Raw genomic sequence first — 24,230 nt, 5'->3', positions numbered from 1 at the left:
ACTAACTAGCTTCAAGCTATGACAGAGTAGACAGAGCATACTCTGGCTACAGAAAACACCCAGAACTAGGTTCCAAAAATAATTCTTAAAGGAGGTAATAATGAAACTAATCTTTGAAGGGTAAATAAAGTTATCCTAGCAAAGGCGAGGGTAGGTGTGTGTGGAACAGCTGGCGTATTAAGGCCCACCTGATAATTTTAGCTCAGAAAGAGTGAAATGACACCCTACAACCAGTTCCTTAGGTGGTCTGGCATAATACTGCCCCGTGGCGCCAATAACCTGGAAATCTCTGAGTAACACACAGAAGAAGCGTTGTGAAACCAACTAAGTTGCAAACTTTATACGTTGTCACTTTATGGGCATAAATGTCAATTTCTTCTTGCTGTAAAAACATATATTGACTTAGTTTTAAAGCAGCATGTAAAGGATGTTGTGCATAATCCCATAACCAAATACAGCATCTATTTTTTTTCCTCTCCTTGCGATATCCTAATACGTATGTGTAATTTTGATGTTATTTATATCCATTTTGACTTTTTTATTTAAAATTTTCTGCTTAGTACTGTTTCAGGAAACACTTCAAGATGGTAACAGATTAACAGAAAGAGGGAAGCATTTTACCCTAAAGAGGAGGAGAAGTTGGGAATGTTGCTACTGATTCGTCTAGGACACATCACTTTATGTCAGTGTGCCTCCATTTCCCTTTCTGCAGTACAGGACTCAAGTCTTGAAAATGATGGTTAAACTGAACAAAATACCTTCTACATTCCTGTGAGTTATAGGAGTCTGAATGCTAAGCAGTTTGCCATGTATATTCAACAACTAGAAATGTTTGATGTAGTTAACCTACTTGTTTTTAAATAAAGTTTGTTTATTAATTTTGAGAGAGAGAGGGAGGGAGGGAGGCAGAGAGGCAGAGAGAGAGAGGAGAGAAATCCCAAGCAGGCTCCACACTGTCAGTGCGGAGCCTGACGTGGGGCTCAAACTCAAACCGTGAGGTCATGACCTGAGCCGAAGTCAAGAGCTGGACACTTACTGACTGAGCCACCTAGGTGCCCCCAGTTATCATACTTCTGAACATCCATCTATCATTCAAAAATAATCCTATAGACGAAGATGCTTTATGTACCTAGGTGTTTATCAAATGTTATTTATAATAGTTAAAAACTAGAAATCTAAAACATCCATATAGGGGAATGATTGAGTAAAGTAGTATATTTCCACATGACATTCTATTCTACATCATGAATAATAGTATTCCATATTATGACATGGAAAATAAATAAATATATTCCCACACTGTGTGAAATACTAGAAATTGTTCCATTTTCTTTGCCAGTCAATGCTTTCTATAGGTCAGTAGTTATTGCTTCTTTATACCCCTTCCACCTTGGCCATGATGAAAAGACACCAGTTGCTACTGGCCCTAGTTGGCATTGGAGAAGCCATGGGGGAAAGAAGTTTCTAGAGAGTGGAAGAAGCAGAAAAGAACTGGATGGAGATAATGAGACACATTAAGGGAAAATGTATTAGAAACTATTAAAGTGCTATGAAAATACAACTTAATAGTTACTATTATTATTATAGTCTATGAATAATGAGGTACTTTAGCCATGAGAAAAAATTCAGATCATGCTTGTCTTGATGACCACAGAACTCAGAAGATGTTCTGAAACTGAGGAAAATAAGTCCTCAGTGTATTAGAATGTTTTATTTAGGTATGTATGTATGCAATGTTTTATTTATTTTTGAGAGAGAGAGAGAGGAGGGGCAGAGAAAGAGGGAGACACAGAATCAGAGTAGGCTCCAGGTTCTGAGCTGTCAGCACAGAACTCAACGTAGGGCTTGAACTCACAAACCATGAGATCATGACCTGAGCTGAAGTCTGACGCTTAACTGACTGAGCCACCCAGGTGCCCCTTGAATGTTTTAAAATAGAATTGGATAGAGACACCTTAGGTCATCATGACCACTCTTGTATTCCGGACTTTCTTTCTAACTTTAAGTGCTATTTGAATTTTTGCCAGAGACAACTTGAGGAATGTTCTGAGCCTATTTTGGAATTTTATTTATAAAACAGAGTCAATTGCACTAGGAATAGTGTCCCAGGGTAGCCACTGAATGAATGGATGCTCTACACAGCTTTGTATAAATTACCCCTGAGCCATCTAGAATGGCGAGGGCACTATGATGAGGGTCACCCAATTTATCCTTTAAGAGACAAAACCACCCCTTCCCAGTCTTCTGGTATCTGAAATGCACCCTTAGCATGTAAGCTGAAAGAGGCACAGGGGCAGGGATGTCCAGCCACATCTCGTATATGGGACATAAGCAAGTGAGAGTGAAAGCACAGATTGAGATAAATCCCTTGAGCCAAAATCCAAGCATAGGCCTATTTAAAAGTAGATCAGAGTTTTGAAGGCAAAGGTTTTACTTCCCCAAATGCAGAAAATTAATTGCTAGAAGTGCTGAATGTTAAAAGGGAAATTCAAAGACCAAAGGTGTCTCAGTAATAGGATTATGAAAAGGAGCATTTTCCTTTTCATAGTGCAGCAGCACCACAGTAAGCAAAGGTACTAGAGTCTACAAGACGTTCATGCTCCAATGCTAAATTAACCTCTCTGGCCTCCACGGCCACATCTGTAAAATGGAGGGAAATGCCATCTCTGGTCGTAACTGCATTAGTACATAGGACTCTCTGCCAACTCACCATGAATTCAAAGAGAAATAAATGTCCTTGCTTCCTCCACAGTTAGGAAGGAGTTAATGTAGAGTTTAGTTAAGCTAAGAGTTAATACGGAGCAGAATAAATGCAAATAAGCTATCAATGGGGATCATTTAAGTGCAATATAACCATGTAAATGGGCTTCTTGTCTTACTTGAAGGCCCTATTTTATGCGGGTGAGAAGGAACAAAATCAAATTTTTTGAATTTTCAGACGGAACCACTATTTTTCTTGGCTGTTATTTTCCTTCTCTAAATTTTCATAGCCATGGCAGGCAAATACAATCAATGCTTGCATTTTATTAAATGAAATTACAGTTACATAAAACAAAACAGACTATTAAATTCCTTTCCTTTCCTAACCTTCAATCTTATAAGTAGCCTTTAAATAGGTCAAGTTCACTTTTTCTTGAGTTATTTGTTTAGGGAAGTTGAATAAGGTTCACATATGATTTGCCTGACTTTTACTCAGCTTTCCCATATGCTAGAAACGAGAACATTTCCACCTAAAAGGGGAAGAGAATCAGCGATGACTTTTCCAGCATTTAATAGTTTGGTTGCCTGGATAATGGCCCTCAGAAGAAATCCACAATCCTAATCTCCAGATCCCGTGAAGGTGCTACTTTACATGGCAAAAGGGATTTTGAAATGCGGGGATTATCCCAGATTATCCAGTTGGGCCCAGAGTAATCACAAGGGTCCTTGTAAGAGATAATGGGAGAATCAGAGTTAGAAGAGGGTATAAGGGAACAGAGACTAGAGTGTTACCCTTGCTGAAAAGGGACCATGAAGCAAGGAATGTGGACAGCCTCTAAAGCTGGAAAAGGCAAGGAATAGATTCTTCTCTAGAGCTTCTAGGAGGAACACGCTCCTGCTGACACTGTCACTTTAGTCTAGAAGACCAATTTCCAGACTTCTGACCTCCAGAACTGCAAGAAAATACATCCATCTTGTTAAGCCACTAAATTTGTGGTAATTTGTTTCAGCAGGAAAAAGAAACGAATGCAACTAAGGAATCTGAACTATGCCCTCTTCCTTAGTGAGTTGCTAGTCCAGATAAGTGAATGCTAAAAATTCAGAGCTGTAGAAACTGTTTGCCTGATAGATGCTGCACTTACAAGCTGAGCAAAATTACCCTCATCATCAGGGTCCTCTTCATCTCCATAAACATATTGCTTTGATAACTCTTACCCTATTCATGGATATTAGCTTGTTTAATGACCAAACCAGCTTTTTGTAAGGCCGATGTATTCGCAGGAAATTCGCCATTCCAGAACAAACCATGATCTCCCCAAATGATTTAATCACAGAGCTAGCAATAGGAAGGCAACATCCCTGGGTAAAAAACACTACTATTGACCTCTAGTAGGGCAATGACGTGCAGCTGGCAGCAGGGGTTATTCAATTTTGAGAACTCACATACTCAGCCCCCTGACCTTTGTGGATAGTCTGAGCAAGACGAAGAGTATGGAGTCTCATGTGAAGAATCTTCCAGAGAGGAAGCTTTCCAGAGTTGCCAAGAATGAAACTCGGAAATAGAATCACAGTTGGGGGGCCTGGGTGGCTCAGTCGGTTGTGTCCAACTTTGGCTCAGGTCATGATCTCGCAGTTCATGAGTTTGAGCCCCGCATCCAGCTCTATGCTGACAGGGTAGAGTGTAGTAGGTTCCCAAGTGAACCTGCTTGGGATTCTCTCTCTCTCCTTCTCTCTCTGCCCCTCCTCCATGTTTTCACTCTCTTTCTCTCAAAATAAATAAATAAACTGGGGCGCCTGGGTGGCACAGTCGGTTAAGCGTCTGACTTCAGCCAGGTCACGATCTCGCGGTCCGTGAGTTCGAGCCCCGCGTCAGGCTCTGGGCTGATGGCTCGGAGCCTGGAGCCTGTTTCCGATTCTGTGTCTCCCTCTCTCTCTGCCCCTCCCCCGTTCATGCTCTGTCTCTCTCTGTCCCAAAAAAAATAAATAAACGTTGAAAAAATAAATAAATAAATAAATAAATAAATAAATAAATAAATAAACTAAAAAAAAAAAGAATCACAGTCAAATTTATTCATAAGCTTAAGAGTAGTCAGGATAAGCAACCAGTTCCAGAACCAACTCAGAAACTGAATGACCAACAAAACTCTGCTCTAGGCTATATCTCCTTCTCAGCTGTGTGTGTTCCCTAGGAACATTATTTAATTTCTGTAAAGTTCAATTTTCCTTGTCTGAAAAATGAATATAATAACATTTCCCTTATACCTCATAAGGCTGTGAGGATTAGGTGAAATAAAATACGCCAAGGGATTAGCACACAAGTTAATAAATGCAAGCCTGATAAATGGTTGCTCTAAAGTTAATTTTTATTCTTTGAATTTCCCAAGTCGTGCTTCTCCACTGTGCTCTCATGTATACATGTCTGTCTTAGCCTCTATTAGGGGCGCCTGGGTGGCTCAGTCGGTTAAGCATCTGACTTCGACTCAGGTCATGATCTCAGGGTTCATGAGTTTGAGCCCCTCATCGGGCTCTCTGCTGTCAGCACAGAGTCTGCTTCGGATCCTCTGTCTCCCCCACTCTCTGCCCCTCCCTCACTTGCATGCTCTGTCTCTCCAAAATAAATAAATAAACTTAAAAAAAAAAAAAGAATTATAGACAATGAGAAAGTACAACCCTCAAAGACAGAAAGCCAGTCTCATTCATTGTTTTACCCTTAGCATTTAGCACAGTGCTTTCCGAGTATTGGGCTCTCGCATTTTTTTAAGCTTTTTCTTTTAATGTTTATTTTTAAGAGAGAGAGAGGTAGAGAGAGAAGGAGACACAGAATCTGAAGCAGGCACCAGTCTCTGAGCATCAGCACAGAGCCCAACCCGGGGGCTTGAACTCACAAACTGTGAGATCGTGACCTGAGCTAAAGTTGGACGCTTAACCAACTGAGCCACCCAGGCACCCCTGGGCTCTCACATTTTAAATAAATGTTTATGAACTGATCTTAGCTATGAGTTAGGAAATATCTGAGATGCCAGTTATATGATTATAGGATTTTTCCATCTGTGACCCACTAGGTGGTGAAATAAATTGAGTCACACCAGCATTTTTTTTTTGAAGAAGAGGAATAGCGTAGAAAAGACCAGAGTACAAAACACACAGTTAGGTTAAGTATCGTTACAGGAAACTGGTTTGTTTGGGATTCTACCTGGTTGTAATGTAAGTACATTTTTCATTATGAGTGAGGGTTAAAAAAAAAAAAAGCATAAACATTCTGACTCTTTCACCTTGCCAACATTTGGTATTTTCTGCCTTTTTCACTGTAGCTATTCCAATATGTATATAGTGGTGAGGCACTGTGGTTCTCATTTGCATTTCCCTGATGGTTAGTGATGCGGAGCACCTTTTCACTGTATCTCAGTTCACTGTATATCCTCTTTATAACCACTTTAGAGAATTTTTTGGCAGTACCTACTGAAACTGAACATGCATTTCCTATTACCCAGCAATTCTACTTCTACGTATTTACCCAACAGCAGTATGTACATATGTTCACCAAAAGACATGCCCAGGAATGTTCACAGCAACCCTATTCATAATAGCCCCAAACCAGAAATTGCCCAAATGCTCATTAACAAGAGAATGGATAAATAAAATTGATTTATTTACACACCATAGACTCCTATACAGAAGCAAGAATGAATGAACTACAACTATACACAACAATGTGAAGAATCCCACAAACAGAAGATGGAATGAAAAAAGCTAGATATGAAAGAGTACACAGTGGATAATTTCACTGACACAAGGTTCAAAGCCAGGCAGAACGGGTCTCTGGTGTAAAAAGTGAGGGTAACAGTTATTCTTGGGTCACGAGGCCTCTAGGGGGGCTGGCTATGTCTTCCCTCTCCATCTGAGTGCCTGTTAACATGGATAGACTCAGTTTGTGACATTAATCAAACTATAAACATATGATTTACTCCTTTTTAAAATTATTTCTGAATTTACCTGAAATCTAAATATACATCTAAATATAAAGTTCAGAAAAAATTATAAATATATATTTTTATAAGCGTGGATGACACTGTTAGAGAGCAAGAATCCCTGATATGCTCACTCTCATTACCATCAAGGGGTCATCTAACCTTTACTTGAACAACTTCAGGGTCGGGAGTCTATTTACGACCCAGGTAGGTCACTTGTTAGAAGGCTTTTTCCTGACACTAAACCACAACTTGCCTCCTTGCAACATGTTCTCTCCTCCTAAGGGATTCCAAATCCATCTAACCCCACTCACTACCAGCAAACGCTCTTCAAATATTTGAAGAAAGCTACCATATCCACCTCATCCCTGACCATCTTCACCTCCCCGACTAAAAGAGCCCCAGGTCCTTCCATCCCACCTCTAGGCATGGTTTTCAGTCTCCTGGTGTCTTCTAATTGCACTCCTTTTATCTAGTCATACCCACATGAGAGCACCATCCTGCAGGAAAGCCTAAGAAGAGAAGCAAAGAGCAAAAAGTGGAATCCCTACTTGCAAATCTAGATAGCATATGCCCACCAACACGCCCTAAGATTCCATTTCTCTAAAACTCATACTGTCGAACTATTGAAGAATCAGCTGAAATCCCCTAGATCTTTCTCCCAAGTCCTATAAGGCCCCCAGTTTACCTTCCATGTTTGTTCAGTCTGCTTTCTCCTAGGAGTCAGAACACTAATTTGGCCTCATTCCAGTCTCCAAAGCTAAATCCTGGAGGTGGAGCAGTGTCTGTTATGGCAACACCTCTGGAATACAGCCTCCCCATCCACCCTCTCACTGACAAACAAAAATTAAGTCTCTGTCCCAACTCATTATCTTTCATCCTTGAGTAAGCTCTGTTTGAAAGTACATTTAGGGGAAGGACTAGGGGACGGGGAAAACACAATTGCACTGGGCATCTCCACAATGTGACCTAAAAGACAGGCTGTCACCCTCGTCTCCACAAAGCCTGGGCAATGAAAGGCACCCTGGTCTCTTCCTTCTTTCTTCTCCCCAAGTCACACCAACTGGAGACTCTGGAGGTGAATACTGCTGGGCTCTGCTCACCCAGAGCTTTGCCTTTGTGTCCCTAGTGGAGGATGAGGTTGCGAAGGAAAACGTGGCACGGTGAGAAGGAATCTGATCTTTTTCAAGGTATCGGAAATCAAAGCTATCTCTAAAGAAAAACTTAACGCGAATCCCTCTCTGTGGAAAAGGGAAAAGACAGAGAACCATTTCTGCAAAAACTTCCAGGTAGCCCCTCTGGGTATTTTGCAGGTCAAGACTAGGTGGAAGGGGGAGATTCATTAAGCAACGCAAACACCTGAGAGAGAACACGTGCAGAAGGATCAAGAGACGTGGGAATTAGACATCTTAAAAGAGAGAGAGAGATGTCAAAGGCCCCTAGGGGAGGGGGACTTCTCCTTAAGGGCGCGCGGGGCGTTGGGGGAGGGGGCACCATATCCGGAATGCGGGGAGAAAGCAGCTGCTCACCTACCTCGTCCACGTCTGCTCCATTTTCCAGGCGCTTCCCTCACTCTCAGGGCGCTCCTCACCCGGGAGGGGAAGCAGCCTGGGACAACGCGAACCCCAGCCCCCGAATCTCCAGTGCAAAGAGCAGCAGCTTTTCCCTCCCCAGCTCCTCCTTTCCGCGTCGGCGAAGGGAGGGCGCTGCTCGCTCCCTGCTCCTTCAGAAACCCCTGCCGCGGCCGCACCTCCAGCTAACGGTGCGTCGGGAACAGGGGAGGGACCGTTACGGTAGGAAGCGGGACGTGGAGCGGAGCGGTGCCCGGAGCCGTCGGCAGAGCTGGGGCCGGCGGCGGCCCGGCGCGGCGCGCGCTCGCTCGCTCGCTCCCAGGCTGAGACGCGACTGGCTGGCACGAGCGGCTCCGCACCGGCTGAGCTGTCAACCGCGAGGGGGGGCGGGGCTCCCGCAGCCGGCGTGCGGGGGCGGGGCCGGCCCAGGTGGTGCGCCGCCCCGCCCCGCTGCGACCGCCGGAGGGGCGGAGGGCTCAGGGGGCGCGGCGCCAAGCCCCTCTGTCCTTCCCCCATCCCACGGAGGGGCGCTGTGAAAAAGACCGACCGACGCTCGGGAGAATTCCGAGAGAACGTCCTCTTGCGTACGTGCGCACCACCCCACCCGCGGGGTGAGTCCGGAGCCAGAGCTGGAGTCTGGGAAGGTTTGAGGTGCCGTCCTGGCTGAACGCAGGTGCGCACACTAGACGCTCAGAGGACGCGATGTGACTTTCCTAGAGATCTGACATGTCAGTCTCCCCATCAGTCTGCGGACAGGAACTTCCTCAGGGAACCATCCTGACGAAACCTTGCAGCCTTATTTGCTGCCTCCAACCGCATTCATCTCCGGATTTTATAATATTCTACCTCTTCAGCTTTCAGTTTCTCAAGCACGGAGGCGACTGGGCTCTACCACTAGCTCCAAAGGGGAAGAGGGTTCCTGTACTTCCCAGAACACGAGACAAGCTTCAAGACAGTAGCCGATGGGACCTTGATTCTCCTCCTTAACCGTTCTAAGACCATGGAAAAGGGCCCTTCGGTGATGGCACTGCCTGAGACTTTGTACTATCTATTTATGTAATGAGGTTTAAACAAGTCAGACATGCTATAATTAAAGGGCTTACAGCCCCGAAGCTCCTTTTTAGCTCTAAATAAAACCTTTTTATTAAGTGACATAATCGCCGTTATTCTTAGCACTACCAATGACCTTTTTTTTTTTTATTTGCAGAAAGCTTTTATGTAGTAATGTTGATTTAGTTATATTTATTTCACAGATAATACAGTTGAGACCCAAAAAAGCTCAAAGTCTCTGGTAAGGCAGGTCTTTTCCATGGAGTGGCCCCAGACACTTACTCTCTGAATTTTTGGAAATATGGCCAAAGAGAGGTCTCTACAACGAATTGATTGTCTACAATGAATTGATCCTAGGAGTTTACTCAGGAAGGGCCCTGGCATATCTGGGAATTGGTGAGACTGTGCAGAGCCTGTATTCTTGGGGCAAACTGTCATCCTGCCTCCTATGTTTTGGATTAGTTCCCTTAATTATCAGCACAGAATAGGGGTTGGGAGGGCAGGATAACAGTAAGACATCTGAGGGTTTAGAGGAACCATCTAAAAAGGCCCCTGACCTAGAATCCCCTAACCCCAACACTTAACTTGGACCTAAGGCCACACCTGCTCCTGAGCTTAGAATGCTTCCAGGAAACATTTTAAGGCCTAGTTTGACCAGCGACAAGACTTACAGGCCACCTGTCCTGAAAAGAATCTCCTGCTGCAAACAAACCAAACACAAAAGGATGAGGAGAGTCAGATTTCCATCCTCCATAGCAAAGTTGGGGCTATATTTAGTTTTGTCTCAAGTCAAATTATGGGCTACTGAGTTTGGAGAGGAACTGTATCTACAGCAAGACATATGCTGTATTCAGGAAGTGACAGCATTAACTAGATGAATGGTGGAGTCTCAAAAGTGAGGCGAGAAAATATGCTAGTTTAATTTTTAAAGACTGGGCTTACAAAGTTCACAACGCATGCATGGTCAAACAGTTGAAAAATACAAAACAAGTATGTAGAAAGTAAACTACCCATAATACCCAGAGATAATCAATGTTAAACATTTGTTGGAATTTCTTTCTAGGCTTCTCCCCACCCCAGGCTTTTTAAAATTATCTTTTAATTCAAATCACTGACTCTCTCTTACATACCCAGGAGCATATTCTTGAAAAGAGAGGTTTCATTGGTTTTTTTTAGGATTACATTTATTGCCAGAAGAACAAAGTTTTTGTGTCAGATTGTAAGCAAAAAATATTCACCCACATACCCACTCTGCCAACACAACTGTTTAAATTTCTCTACGTTCCCTCTAGTCATTATCTGCACATATTACGTATCTATTTCCATAGCTTTAATCACAGCCTAGATGTAAGTTTATGTCCCACTTTTCTCACTTGTTAGATATTGTCCATGTTGCTAGAGACTGTTTATATATTTAGTATTCTAATGATTATATAATGTCAATAGAACTATAGTTTGCTTAATAATTTTCTGTTACAGCATAGTTATGCTGTTTCTAATATTAGACTCTTATAAACAATGCCTGAATGGAATTTTTATGCCTCCATTATTTCATTCTTTTGAATTATTTCCCTAGGATAACTTCTTTTTTTTTTTAATTTTTTTTAAATTTTTTTTTCAACGTTTATTTATTTGTGGGACAGAGAGAAACAGAGCATGAACGGGGGAGGGGCAGAGAGAGAGGGACACACAGAATCAGAAACAGGCTCCAGGCTCTGAGCCATCAGCCCAGAGCCCGACGCGGGGCTCGAACTCACGGACCGCGAGATCGTGACCTGGCTGAAGTCGGACGCTTAACCGACTGCGCCACCCAGGCGCCCCACCCTAGGATAACTTCTTAAGGTATAAGAATGTTAGGATAAAAGCACTTTCTAGGGTTGCCTGGCTGGCTCAGTCAGCAGAGCTTTTTTTTTTTTTTTTTCAGTGTTTATGTATTTTTGAGAGAGAGAGAGACAGAATGCGAGTGGTGGAGGGGGCAGAGAGAGAGGGAGACACAGAATCTGAAGCAGGCTCCAGGCTCTGAGCTGTCAGCACAGAGCCCGACAAGGGGCTCTAACTCACAAACTTCGAAACCATGACCTGAGGAGAAGTCGGACGCTTAACCAACTGAGCCACCCAGGCACCTGAAGAGCTTTTAACTCTTGATCTTGGAATTGTAAGTTCGTGCCCCACGTTGGGTTGTAGAGATTACTTTAAAAAAAAAAAATCTTTAAAAAAGAAAAAGGAATTTCTAATTTTATCATCTTACAGTTCCTGAACAACACTAGGATTTATCATTTTAATTGTTCTCTTTAATAGATAAGACATTATTGGGACACTTGGATGGCTCAGTAGGTTAAGCATCCAACTTCAGCTCAGGTCATGATCTCGCAGTCCATGAGTTTGAGCCCCGCATGGGGATCTGTGCTGCCAGCTCAGAGCCTGGAGTCTGCTTCAGAGTCTGTGTCTCCCTCTCTCTCTGCCCCTCCCCTGCTCATACTCTGTCTCACTCTGTCTCTTAAAAATAAAATCATAATTGGGGCGCCTGGATGGCGCAGTCGGTTAAGCGTCCGACTTCAGCCAGGTCATGATCTCATGGTCCGTGAGTTCGAGCCCCGCGTCAGGCTCTGGGCTGATGGCTTAGAGCCTGGAGCCTGTTTCCGATTCTGTGTCTCCCTCTCTCTCTGCCCCTCCCCCGTTCATGCTCTGTCTCTCTGTCCCAAAAATAAATAAACGTTGAAAAAAAAAATTAAAAAAAAAATTAAATCATAATTTTTTTAAAAATAAACAAATAGATAAGACATTATTTAACAGTTATATTTTAGGTATGTATCTATGGCTATTTATTTTTTATGTTTTTTATAATATTTATCTAATTATTTAGAGAGAATGTGTGTGAGCAGGGGAGGGGCAGAGAGAGAGGGAGAGAGAGAGAATTCCAAGCAGGCTCTACACTGTCAGTGCAGAGCCAGATCTGGGGCTCAAACCCATGAATTGTGAGATCATGACCTGAGCAGAGACCAAGAGTTGGAGGCTTAACTGACTGAGCCACCCAGGCACTCCTATGCCTATCTATTTAGATAATATATAAATAATTAAACGTCATCTCATTTTACCTTATATTTCTTTACTTTATATTTTATGTTCACCTGAGTCCTCACAGAGACAGGGAGGTGCCTCGCTGAGCCCACCATCTGGCAGTGCCAGGCAAGTGAATGAGGCAGTCTCGGACCCTCGAGGTCAGTCCCATCATCTACTGGGCCTAACTGAGCAGCACCAGCTGTGGTTCTGTGGAGTGTAAGTATGGCTGAATGCAGGCAGGCCCATCAGGTGACCCACCTCCAAATATCCATAGGCCCTAACTGACCAGTGGGCTACTTACAACTGGGCACAGCTACCAAAAAAGGGAAAATTCTATATATCACCATAATGCCTTATCTTCCCCCACCCCCACCCCCTCCCCCCACCCTTCAACCCCTCCCCCCATCCCCCCCCACGGGCCCCCAAAGCCTCACAGCAGGCAGCCTCTCCTCTGCTGTCCTGCCAGTCACTCCCTTGTGGTGCATTCAGTACATTTCTATCTCTTTTGTTCTGCCTCAGGTGAACTCTTCCACCTCCTGGCTTCCACCTGATTTCATTGCCCTACATTTGGGGGTTCCATCCAATTGGGAGACACCTCATTTAGGCACCACAGGAACTGCTGGAGAGACTGGACAGTGAAGAAAATATTATTAGGTGCTAAAAAAAAATGCCCTGTGTTTTGTCATGACAGAAATAAATAAATAAATAAGTTTATTTATATATTAAGGTGTATTTATTTATTTTTGAGAGAGAGAGAGGGAGGGGCAGAGAGAGACGAGAGAGAGATCCCAAGCAGGATGCGTACTGTCAGTGCTGAGCCCGACTCGGGACTCGAACCCACGAACCATGAGATCATGACCTCAGCCAAAATCAAGACTCAGACAGTTCACTGACCGAGCCAACCAGGTGCCCCTGTCGTGGCAGAAATTTAGTAAAACCATTACCAGTTGAGAATGTGGAAAATAGACAATATTCCTAATGAATGGGTAGGTCTGGCAAAGGAAATTTTTAGATAGAATTTCGAGTGATAACTGGTTTCTTTTAACCACATATGACAAGGTATGGATAGAAAAAGGTGGGTTAAAAAAAAAAAAGAACCATGCCCTTTGTAAGCAGAATTTAGAGGAAATATAAAGAACCAGGACTTACTAGGCTCAAAAGTCAAACTGCCTGTCATTTCAATCTCTTTAGACAGCAAAAGCTTTCAAATTAAAAAGTAGTTTCAGGGCAAAAATCAAATCCAAGATATGACTATTAGACTCGTGGTTCATACCTCAAAAGATTTAAGGTGGTGCCTCATATACCATTTCAATTTAACAAAAAGGCCGATAAGAATCTTGAGGGTGGGGGACCCTGGCTCACTCGGCTGAGTGTCTGACTTCAGCTCAGGTCCTGATCTCTTGGGGGTTCGTGAATTTGAGCCCTGTATCAGGCTTGCTGCTCTCAGCACAGAGCCTGCTTCAGACCCTCCGTCCCCTTGTTCTGTGTCCCTGTCTCCTCATGCTGTCTTTCAAAAATGAATAAACATTAAAAAAAAAAAAAGAATCTTGAGGGTGTGCCTCAAGCTTGTAAGAATTTTAAGGGCCCATTCTCCCACGGCAGCTTCGTAGGTAGCCCAAGGAAGAGAAGAGCTTGCTTTGGAATGAAATGTGGGTATAGCTTTTGTCTAGAGGAGTTGGTTATAATTAGCACAAAAGATGCACTCAAAGTTTTTAAGTGAATTGTACCAGCACAGCCTGAAAGGGATTAGGACAGTACATAATGAAAAGATGCCTTTGGACCCTCAAGCTGTCAAAGAGAGCAAGCAAGCTGAGAAAGTTACCCAACTGCAAAAAAGGACCATTTCTTACAGAAAAAGAAGAATGGTTCAAAGAATGGGAACCAAGAGCCCAGAGGGCAGACCAAGAGGTCTTCAGATCAACAGGAATGGAACTCAAGCAGCTATACACCCCAGGAACCTCATCTTCACCTGAACTTGATTTGTATGGTAAAATTTTGGACTTTTGAGCTGATACAGTAAATGTTATGCAATTTTGGGGGAATTTGGAAGGGAGGGACTTATGCATGTGGCAACACTTGTGGCCAAAGGATGCAGGAATGTGGTGAAGTAAAGATGGGTGAAAATACTTTGCTACTTTTCCCGTTAAGAAATGGGGTCTAGGGGCACCTGGGTGGCTCAGTCAGTTGTGCCACCAACTTCGGCTCAGGTCATGATCTCATGGTTCATGAGTTCGAGCCCCACATCGGGCTCTCTGCTGTCAGCCTGTCAGCACAGAGCCTGCTTTGGATCTTCTGTCCCCCTCTCTCTGCCCCTCCCCTACTTGCACTCTCCCCAAAATAAGTAAATATTTTTTAAAAAGAGGTGGGGTCTAATTCTCCTCCCCTTGAATCTGGGATGGTTTTAGTGAATTGTTTGACCAATAGAATGTGGTGCTAGGTCATAAGTGCCGAGGTTGGGCAATAGGAGGTCTTGCAGCCTCTGCCTGAACCTCTTGTTATTCTAAGCTGCCGTAAACCAAGTCTGACTACCTTGGTGGAGCCACCATGTAGTGAGGCTCTGAGACCACATGTGAAACATCATCCAGCAGCCCCCAAGAAGGCATCGGGCATCAGGCATCAGGCATCACTCACATCCCACACCTGATGTCAGTGAAGTTGTTCTGGGACCTTCAGAGAGACCTGGTCAATGCCACATGGTACAGCTGAGACTTGTTCAAATTCCTGACCCACAAAATCAAAAGATCTAATAAAACGGCTGTTGTTTCAAGCCACAAAGTTTTGAAATACACCACTATGCAGAAATAGATGACTGGAACAACGCCTTAAAATGTGCATAATAATCCTGATACATTATTCACTCATTCATTCAAAAATCACTGAGAACCACTGTGCGTCAAGCACTATTCTGCATACTAGGGACATAGCAGTAAAACAAACAAACAAACAAACAAACAAGACCCTGTTTTCATGGAGTTTACAGTCTACTGGTATAGACATAATAAAGAAAGCAGTATCTCCAATATGCCAGATGCTGATAGGTGTGACGAGGAGAAACCAAGCTGTGTTAAGAGAGCATCCCAGCAAGGCAACCTTCTTTTATAAATGAGGAAATGGGGCCTCAGAGAGACTGACAGGCAGGTAAGAAGCAGGTTCCCAGGTATAAGAAAATTGGAGCTTTCATGTGGTGAAAAACTGTCCAACTGAGTTCATAAATTCAGATCTGTTATCTGTATTGGGAGTGAAACAGAGCAACCTAAGTGGGCAGAACTGAAGCTTGGATGGATGTGCCTGGTTTCCCAGACGATGCAAGTAACCTGGAGAGAAGAGGGTGTATGTATATGAATTGCAAGATCTGCCCTTCTGGAGTGGGGCAGGGGCCAGGGGATGTGTGAGTCTAGGACCATACATGGTCGGCAAAGCGGCAGCTGTGCCTCAGAGCAACAGAGATCAGTACTAGGAGCGGTTTATGAGAGCCTGGGAAACAACCCCTGGGATTAGCAGAAATACTTGTGTGGGGTCCGGGGGAATTTGTGAAAGACTCCATTTCCTAAAGGAACAGGTGGGAGTTCAGAGGTAGCTAATGTTCACGGGACTTCATTTATTCCCACGAGCTGATAAAATTCAGGCAATTTGATTACTCTAGTTCGTTCAATTCAACATTAGTTCGACAAACATGTACTGAGCATATGCTAGGCATGGTGCTATGTTTTTAAAATCCAGTGAGGGAAATTAGTCAGGCATTCATCAAACAATAATACAGATCAGATTGTGTGAAGTGCTGCAATAATGGTACGAAGAGGAATTTAAAGGAGGGGGTGAAAGGGGCATGTGGTGGCTCGCTTGGTTAAGCGTCTGCCTCTTGATTTTGGCTCAGGTCACGATCTCATCATTTGTGGAATCAAGCCCCCTGTCAAGCCCTATGTCAAGCCCTGCCTTGGGCTCTGTGCTGACAGCACGGAGCCTGCTTGGGATTCTCTCTCCCCCTCTCTCTCTGCCCCTCAAAAATAAATAAATAAACTTAAAAAAAAAGATAAAGGAGGGGGTGATTAATTAAATTCAACTAGAGAAGGTTTCATAAGGAAGGTAGCATCTGAGTAGAGTCCTGAAGGATGATAGTCATACGGAACTTTGTCATGTATTAGGACTGCAAAATATAGTGCTTTTATTTAAAAATTTCAATTTTCCCTGGTAGAAGGAAAAATGTTCCCAATCTTCTCTGAATGACTATTTAGAGTCCCATTCATCTGGAAGAGCCTCATAGCATTGCCAGTGTCACTGACGGGCATTACAACAGAGTAGTTTTGATTACTGGCTCTAGAATCAGAGAGATTTAAAAATCTCCCCTCCCCCACCAATTTCCAGCCCTGTGATTTTGACAACTTAAACTTTAGGAACCTTTAGCTTCCTCATCCATAAAATAAGGTTAAATATAATAACTACCTAATAGGGTAGTTGTGAGACCAAGAGGAGATAATATATGAAAAGTGTTTAATTCATTGCTCAGCACATTTTAAGCATTCAATAAATCATAACTATTTTTTTATTAATGTTTGCATACCAGGCAGGATTCCAACCCTGTATAGAAGTTGTGAATTTTAATTTTAGTACCGCTCCAAACTGCACTCTAGGGCTATGCTAGTGACCCAGATTTTCCATTTCCTAGCTCTCTGATTTATCATATGAGACCAAATTACTGGCAAAGAAGCTGAATAAACTGGTTTTCCTCACTTCCTGGCTGGGGTTTTAGGGGGGAGAAAAGTGGGTATTTCCTCCATCTTGTTTTCCTCCTTTTGTCTCCCACCCTCCTCCCCCTTTCTTGAGGACTGTGTGTGTGTGTGTGTGTGTGTGTGTGTGTGTGTGTGTGTGTTATTCAGACCCATCTCCTTCACTAACTAGCCCTGTCTGTCAGCTGTAACGAAAACCACAAGGAAAGAAATTATGACCAAGCCTTCAGACAGCTGGTGGTAATTTACTCATACAATCCCCCTCATTCTCTCAACACCCACTATTTATGTGTATCTGATGCTGGGGGAGGGGGAATCATGCAAGAAATGTGGTATGCAAATTTCTAGGAAGAGGGTTGGAACAGTGTGGAGAGACTTGTGTGAATTACATGGATAACTCTCCTTGCTTTGAACATAGATATTGGGTCTTAAAATTTAAAGGGACTGATGTGAGTGTTAATAAATAAATTTCTGGAACCAGAAACAACACTAGAATAAATTTACAAACAGTTTCCAAGGCATTCATGACAATTGCACCATTACTAAAGCTTGAGTCATTTTCCAGGAAATGGACACGCACTTCCAGTCCAAGGCCGAGGAGCACGTATCAGGCAATCCAGACCGCTTTCAAGCCCCCTAGAGATAACAATGAAGCACAGCACCTGATCTGGTTTGGAGCTTGGGTTACATTCTGAATTAGAAAACATATTACTTAGAAGAAGGCAGCCATGGGGCGCCTGGGTGGCTCAGTTGGTTTAATCTCACAGTTTGTGAGTTTGAGCCCGGTGTCAGGCTCTATGCTGACAGCTGAGAACCTGGAGCCTGCTTCAGATTCTGTGTCTCCCTCTCTCCCTGCGCCTCCCCCGCGTGTGCTCAGTCTCTCTCTCTTTCTCTCAAAAGTATAAATAAACATTAAGAGGAAAAAAGAAGACAGACATGCAGCTATGGTCTCTGCCTTTGTTTCCTGTATCATGCCACCTACTAGTCTGTCCTCAGACCGACCAAGATGGATTTCTCTGGATTTAAAATTCTGGCAGATACTGACAATCCCTGGTGTACTGTTTGCCCCATAGATTGGACCTAAGGATATATAGATATTATACATAAAGTTTTAAAAATCCAGTGTTCTGCTTCATAGATATATGTATATATTTTTATATATACATAGATGTACATATTTATTTAGAATGTAAACTTATTTTTAAAACATTGCATTTTGAAAAAAATGTAAAAATTTTAAACACACCAAAAACCTGCAAAATAGTACACTGAAGTCCTATAAAATCCTTCAGTTGATTTATGAATCCCTGTTAACATTTTGTCACATTTGTTTTTGTCTCTCTCTCTTCACCCCCTCCCCCACCCCACACACAATTATTGATGAACCATTTGAAAGTGAGATGCAGACTCTTCACTTCTATATTTCAGTGTCCATCTCCTAAGAGTAATTGAAATTATGAAATTATTGTCATTATGTGAAAGTATATATCATGTCTCCCAGGCCTGCTTTTATCACTATTAAACAAAATCTGAAGTATTTGCATTGAATTACGCAACTAATATCAGGAGGTATCTGCGGTAGATCTTTGGCTCAAATCTGCACAACTAATGAGGCTTATCAAATTAATCACCCCAGGACACAGGTAAATATACAACAAAGATAAATTCACTCTTCTACACTTAGAATTACTGGAAGCCAATTTCTTGTCAGTTTAGAACAGCTGTTTTGTCCTGTCTTCCAGCTGGCAAGGATTCATACATTTTGACATAGAGCCTCAGAAAGCCTCACACAATCAAGAAAAAATTTTAATGAGAAAAATTCCTCATGCATATATTCACTTTTGTCTTAATTTCTATTTTAGCATAGAAGAAGCCAAAATGCTGAGCTGTGGAGTTCAATATCAAACATCTGGCAATCCTAGACAAAAAATTAGCATACTACAACAGTCTTTCACCCTTGTAAAGTTCAAGGGAGTATAGACGCTGTAAGAGTTAACAAGCCCATTCTAGATCACAACAGTTCAGGAAAATAAAAAACACACTCAATTAACCACTATGATTCATTTCACCTAAAAGATTCAGTAATCAAGATATCAAATGATATCTTAGCGCAATATTTCCAAAAAACAAAATTAGTGCAGAAAAATCCATGGTGAACAAAATATCAAAATTTTATTTTATTTATTATTTTCTTAAAGTTTATTTATTTTTGAGAGAGACAGAGTGTGAATGGGGGAGGGGCAGAGAGAGAGGGAGACACAATCTGAAGCAGGCTCCAGGCTCCGAGCTGTCAGCACAGAGTCCAACGCAGGGCTTGAACTCACGAACTGTGAGATCATGACCTGAGCCAAAGTCGGACGCTTAACCGACTGAGCCACCCAGGCACCCCAAAATACCAAAATTTTAAACAAAGGCAGGATCTGTCCCTGCGTTTGCAAGATCTTGAGAGTGAATACCTTACTTGCCCTCTGGTTAGGGCCCTGGTTTTTCATCCCAGATGATGTGACAAGAGCCCAACCTTTCGATGCCTCTTCACTGGTAATCTCAAGTGCTAGGTTCTGTTGACCTTGTTGGCAGCAGCGCTCTGTGCATCATGAACTGCCAGACATCAGGTAGCTCCAGTACAACACCACGAGGCAAAAGTGACTATCCAGCCTCCTTCCCTAACAGTTAAGTCTCAAGGGCAAGTTCCTGTGATTTACAAGGCATTAGGGAGATGGTGGAACAAGGGTAGGAAAGGGAGATAGTTAAAGAGGGTGCAAAGAACAATTTATCTTATGAATTGCTGCTAATGCAGTTTAACTAGAATGTAAATTGTCAAGAATCTGCCCTTTTAAGAAAACCCTGAGCCCCATTCTCAGTTTGAGGCACCTACCCACTCAACTCAAAAATGAAGTCTGCTTCACCTTGAGTCTTCCCGTCACATGGACTACAGATGGTTCTGGAAATCAAAGTAGCCATGCTACATCCTCCACGCAGGTTCCACTGAGTTCAAGCTGCTTAGGAAACTTCATCAGACTGGGGCCTCTCCTTTGGCAAGAGATGCCCATCCCCAAGATGGAACCCTAACCTGATCTTGTGCCAGTGCAAACAAACCACCTAGAGGTGCCCCCTGCTGGCAGGACCTATGTTACAGAACCAGGCTCACAGACTGTAGCTTGGCCCTTCGATGGATCATCAATGCTCCAGGTGCTCAGTCACTGACACTACCCCATAGGGTCTTACACCTGACCTGCGTCACTCATGAGTGTTACTTACCAGTCTGTCTGTAGGTACCAGGCATTTGCATATCCCTTTAGGTGACTTGCCTGGCTCCTAGGGACACCCTAGGCCTACCTATATCTGCCTCACAGGGACAGCCTGCCTCTCTAATCTTGGGTCCTTTGTGCCACTTTTTTTTAACCTACCCTCGGGACAGGAAATGGGAATCACAGCTCAGAACCTCATCCTGAAGAGGTGAACCGTTTGCCAGGCTCTTGACAGTCCCTTCACCTCGGGCCAGACTCCACTTCCTGTTTCCTTTTATTGAAGTAGAACGCAGGGCCCAGTCCGATTGAAAGCAGGGCCCCAGTTGTCTCGCTCAGTTTCCGACACCTTTATTTTCAGGAATTGCGCCTTCTTTCCAGTCTCCCTTGACCAATTTCTGCCTGGGAGACTAGGACAGACCAAATCCTGAGGAGACGGGGTAAAGGGAAGAGAAGTCCTGGGGGCCAGCTGAGACAGAAGGGAGGTAAGATACATGAAAGTCTTAAAATTCACAAAAAGCTTTTAAGGTTTCACTGAAACAAGGAAAAGAGAAAAAAGTTGCAGCCATTGAAGAGCTAAAGTTGAAGGCTGAGAAAAAGCCATCCCTGTGTCAAACTAGAAGAGTAAATAGAGGGTATAAAATTTTGAATCAAAGTTCAGCATCACCATTGAGCCAAATCCATCATTTGGCTTCAGCTTTAGAAAACCCAATAGCTGGATGCTGACTCCATATTGTTTCTTACAACTCTGACCTTGTGTTCGTGTGGGCACCGTCACGTCTAATCAGCATGACAAGCCAGTGATACAAATAGAGTGTGCCCCTTAGATTTTTGTTAATATCTGAACATTCACTCTCAAATACAGGCAAGTTTCCTGGATATAGTTTGGAGCGAAAATCTCCTTATATGTTTTACGTGTTGAAATTCTGTTAATCCTTCAGAGTATAAAAGTTTAATTATTACTTCAAGAGTGAAATGATGCAATACTGAAAAATAATTATGAAAGCTATTTGTTTAAAAATCAACAGTTATTCTTATTAGTAACATAAGTAGTTTTATTAATAATGTAAGTAATGTTATTAATAGTTATTTTAATGGCATGTATGCCCCCAGTTTCTGGCTCTACCAAGCCCTGGCCAGTATGAGGGCAGCTCTGTTAATTTATATTAGAAACATACTCTCATTTGGTGGCAAGTGCTGTTACACGGTACTATGTCAGAAAGACAATGGATACAGCAACTAGGATCTTTTCTCGGGCCAGCTTTAGTAAATGAATAGTGGTTAGGAACCGTCACTGGAAACCCTATATACAAGGTGGTCTCCCAGTAGGTTATCGAAGGCAGAGATTTCCAACCAGTGTACCTCTTGTGCTGCAAACAGGCTACATTGTCCAGAAATTGATCCCTCAACCCTTAAGGCATCCAGGAAGATAGCTAGAGCCAGTCACTGCCAGCAATGTCTTCCAGGATGCTTACTGACTGAGCAAGTAGAGTCCATATTGTTCTATGGATACAGATGGAAATAGCTTGACATGGTCTTTGGCCTCAGCTCTGGTTCCACTCCTCCTTGCTTTTTGTGCTTGGTTTGTGTATTAGCCTCATTCCAAAAGGAAGGAAAGGAATAAATCCTGGTGCTCCTCTAATTTCCAGGAGTTTCTGTAATGGATGCAAACTGTGGTAGGCGGTGTCTAAGATAGCCCTCAGTGATCCCTGGTAATCACACTCTTGGTATTGGAAAGAGACTTACTTGGAAAGTCTTGGTATTGGAAAGGGATTGGCTCATGCAATTGTGGAGGCTGAGAAGTCCTAGTATCTGCTGTATAGGAGGTGCAGACCCAGGAAAGCTGATGTTGTAGTTCTCAGGACCAGAGGACCCATGGGATAAGGCTCAGTCTGAGGTTAGAAGACGGATGTCCCAGCTCATGCACTCAGGCAGGGGGAGCAAATTCTCCCTTCCTCTTTGTGTTCTATTTAGGCGCTCAATGGATTTGATGGCGCCCAACTACACAGGGGAGGGCAATCTGCTTTACTCCATCTGCCAATTCCAACTGCTAATCTCATCTGGAAACATCTTTATAGACTCACAGAGAAGTAATGTTTAGCCAAATATCTGGGTATCCTGTGATCCAGTCAAGTTGACACACACAATTTACTATCACAGCCACTAAGTTTTGGGGTAATTGGCTATGCAGCAATAGGCAACTGATACACAGACTCCTAAACTTCCCCCCAATCCAAGGTAATGTAGAGTTAGAGACCCAGGCCTCCCATTCACAAAGAAGCTATTATTCTCTTTTCAGGAAATAAAGACACTGAATTTGGAGCACTTATTTAAGGCTGCACAATAGGACCTGGATTTATGATCAACATTATGGGGGGGGGGGCAATAAATAGCGCTTTTGTAAGACCATCCTGTAAAATACGTTGCCTAAGCATTCTGTCTCCAGAATGTGCTTTTAATTACTACCAAGAACATTTCTTTTCTTTTCTTTTGGAAGGTATGCACAATCCATGAAAATCTTTCTTGTTAAGATAATAAAGCTGAGGAATTGGAGGAAGATGGCGGCGTAGGAGGACGCTGGGCTCACCGCGCGTCCCGCTGATCACTTAGATTCCACCTACACCTGCCTAAATAACCCAGAAAACCACCAGAGGATTAGCAGAACGGAGTCACCGGAGCCAAGCGCAGACGAGAGGCCCACGGAAGAGGGTAGGAAGGGCGGCGAGGCGGTGCGCGCTCCACGGACTGGCGGGAGGGAGCCGGGGCGGAGGGGCGGCTCGCCGGCCAAGCAGAGCCCCCGAGTCTGGCTTGCAAAAAGCGGAGGGGCCTGACGGACTGTGTTCCGACAGCAAGCGCGACTTAGCGTCTGGGAAGTCATAAGTTAACAGCTCTGCTCAGAAAGCGGGAAGGCTGGAGGACAAAGGGAAGGAGAGCTGCTGAGCCCCCTGACGACAGAGCTCAGCTTGGTGGGGAACAAAGGCGCTCGCCAGCGCCATCTTCCCCGCCCATCCCCCAGCCAAAATCCCAAAGAGAACCAGTTCCTGCCAGGGAACTTGCTCGCTCCGCGCAAACACCCAACTCTGCGATTCTGCGGAGCCAAACCTCCGGCAGCGGATCTGACTCCCTCCTGCTGCCACAGGGCCCCTCCTGAAGTGGATCACCTAAGGAGAAGCAAGCTAAGCCTGCCCCTCCTGCCCCTGTGCACCTTGCCTACCCACCCCAGCTAAGACGCCAGATCCCCAGCATCACAAGCCTGGCAGTGTGCAAGTAGCCCAGACAGACCACCCCACCCCACAGTGAATCCCGCCCCTAGGAGAGGGGAAGAGAAGGCACGCACCAGTCTGACTGTGGCCCCAGCGGTGGGCTGGGAGCAGACATCAGGTCTGACTGCGGCTCCGCCCACCAACTCCAGTTATACACCACAGCACAGGGGAAGTGCCCTGCAGGTCCTCACCACGCCAGGGACTATCCAAAATGACCAAGCGGAAGAATTCCCCTCAGAAGAATCTCCAGGAAATAACAACAGCTAATGAGCTGATCAAAAAGGATTTAAATAATATAACAGAAAGTGAATTTAGAATAATAGTCATAAAATTAATCGCTGGGCTTGAAAACAGTATAGCTGACAGCAGAGAATCTCTTGCTACAGAGATCAAGGGACTAAGGAACAGTCACGAGGAGCTGAAAAACGCTTTAAACGAAATGCATAACAAAATGGAAACCACCACGGCTCGGATTGAAGAGGCAGAGGAGAGAATAGGTGAACTAGAAGATAAAGTTATGGAAAAAGAGGAAGCTGAGAAAAAGAGGGATAAAAAAATCCAGGAATATGAGGGGAAAATTAGAGAACTAAGTGATACACTAAAAAGAAATAATATACGCATCATTGGTATCCCAGAGGAGGAAGAGAGA

The 24,230-nt window shown here is 43.7% G+C and overlaps 1 protein-coding gene across 21 annotated transcripts in view; it reads right to left on the bottom strand.

The window, feature by feature from the left end:
* Positions 1–24,230, bottom strand: part of PDE4DIP (phosphodiesterase 4D interacting protein) — a 226,816-nt gene that overhangs the window by 183,765 nt on the left and 18,821 nt on the right. For 9 of the 21 annotated variants that reach the window (XM_086717962.1, XM_086717968.1, XM_086717967.1 and 6 more), the window contains exon 1: positions 8,202–8,516. The exons of 4 other annotated variants lie outside the window; for them this stretch is intronic. In XM_086717962.1, coding sequence (XP_086574088.1) covers positions 8,202–8,221 — 20 coding nt within the window. In that variant the 5' untranslated portion in view covers positions 8,222–8,516. Of the gene's footprint in view, positions 1–8,201; positions 8,542–24,230 lie in introns of those variants that run through there. 8 more of the 21 variants (XM_086717960.1, XM_086717966.1, XM_086717963.1 and 5 more) reach the window with 2 other exon arrangements.

The sequence above is a fragment of the Puma concolor genome, chromosome C1 (assembly GCF_028749965.1).
Source record: "Puma concolor isolate L17-30 chromosome C1, mPumCon1.1.hap2, whole genome shotgun sequence".
NCBI lineage: Eukaryota > Metazoa > Chordata > Mammalia > Carnivora > Felidae > Puma > Puma concolor.
The sequence above is the reverse complement of the archived record's forward strand: the minus strand, read 5'-3'. Positions and strand labels throughout refer to the sequence as shown.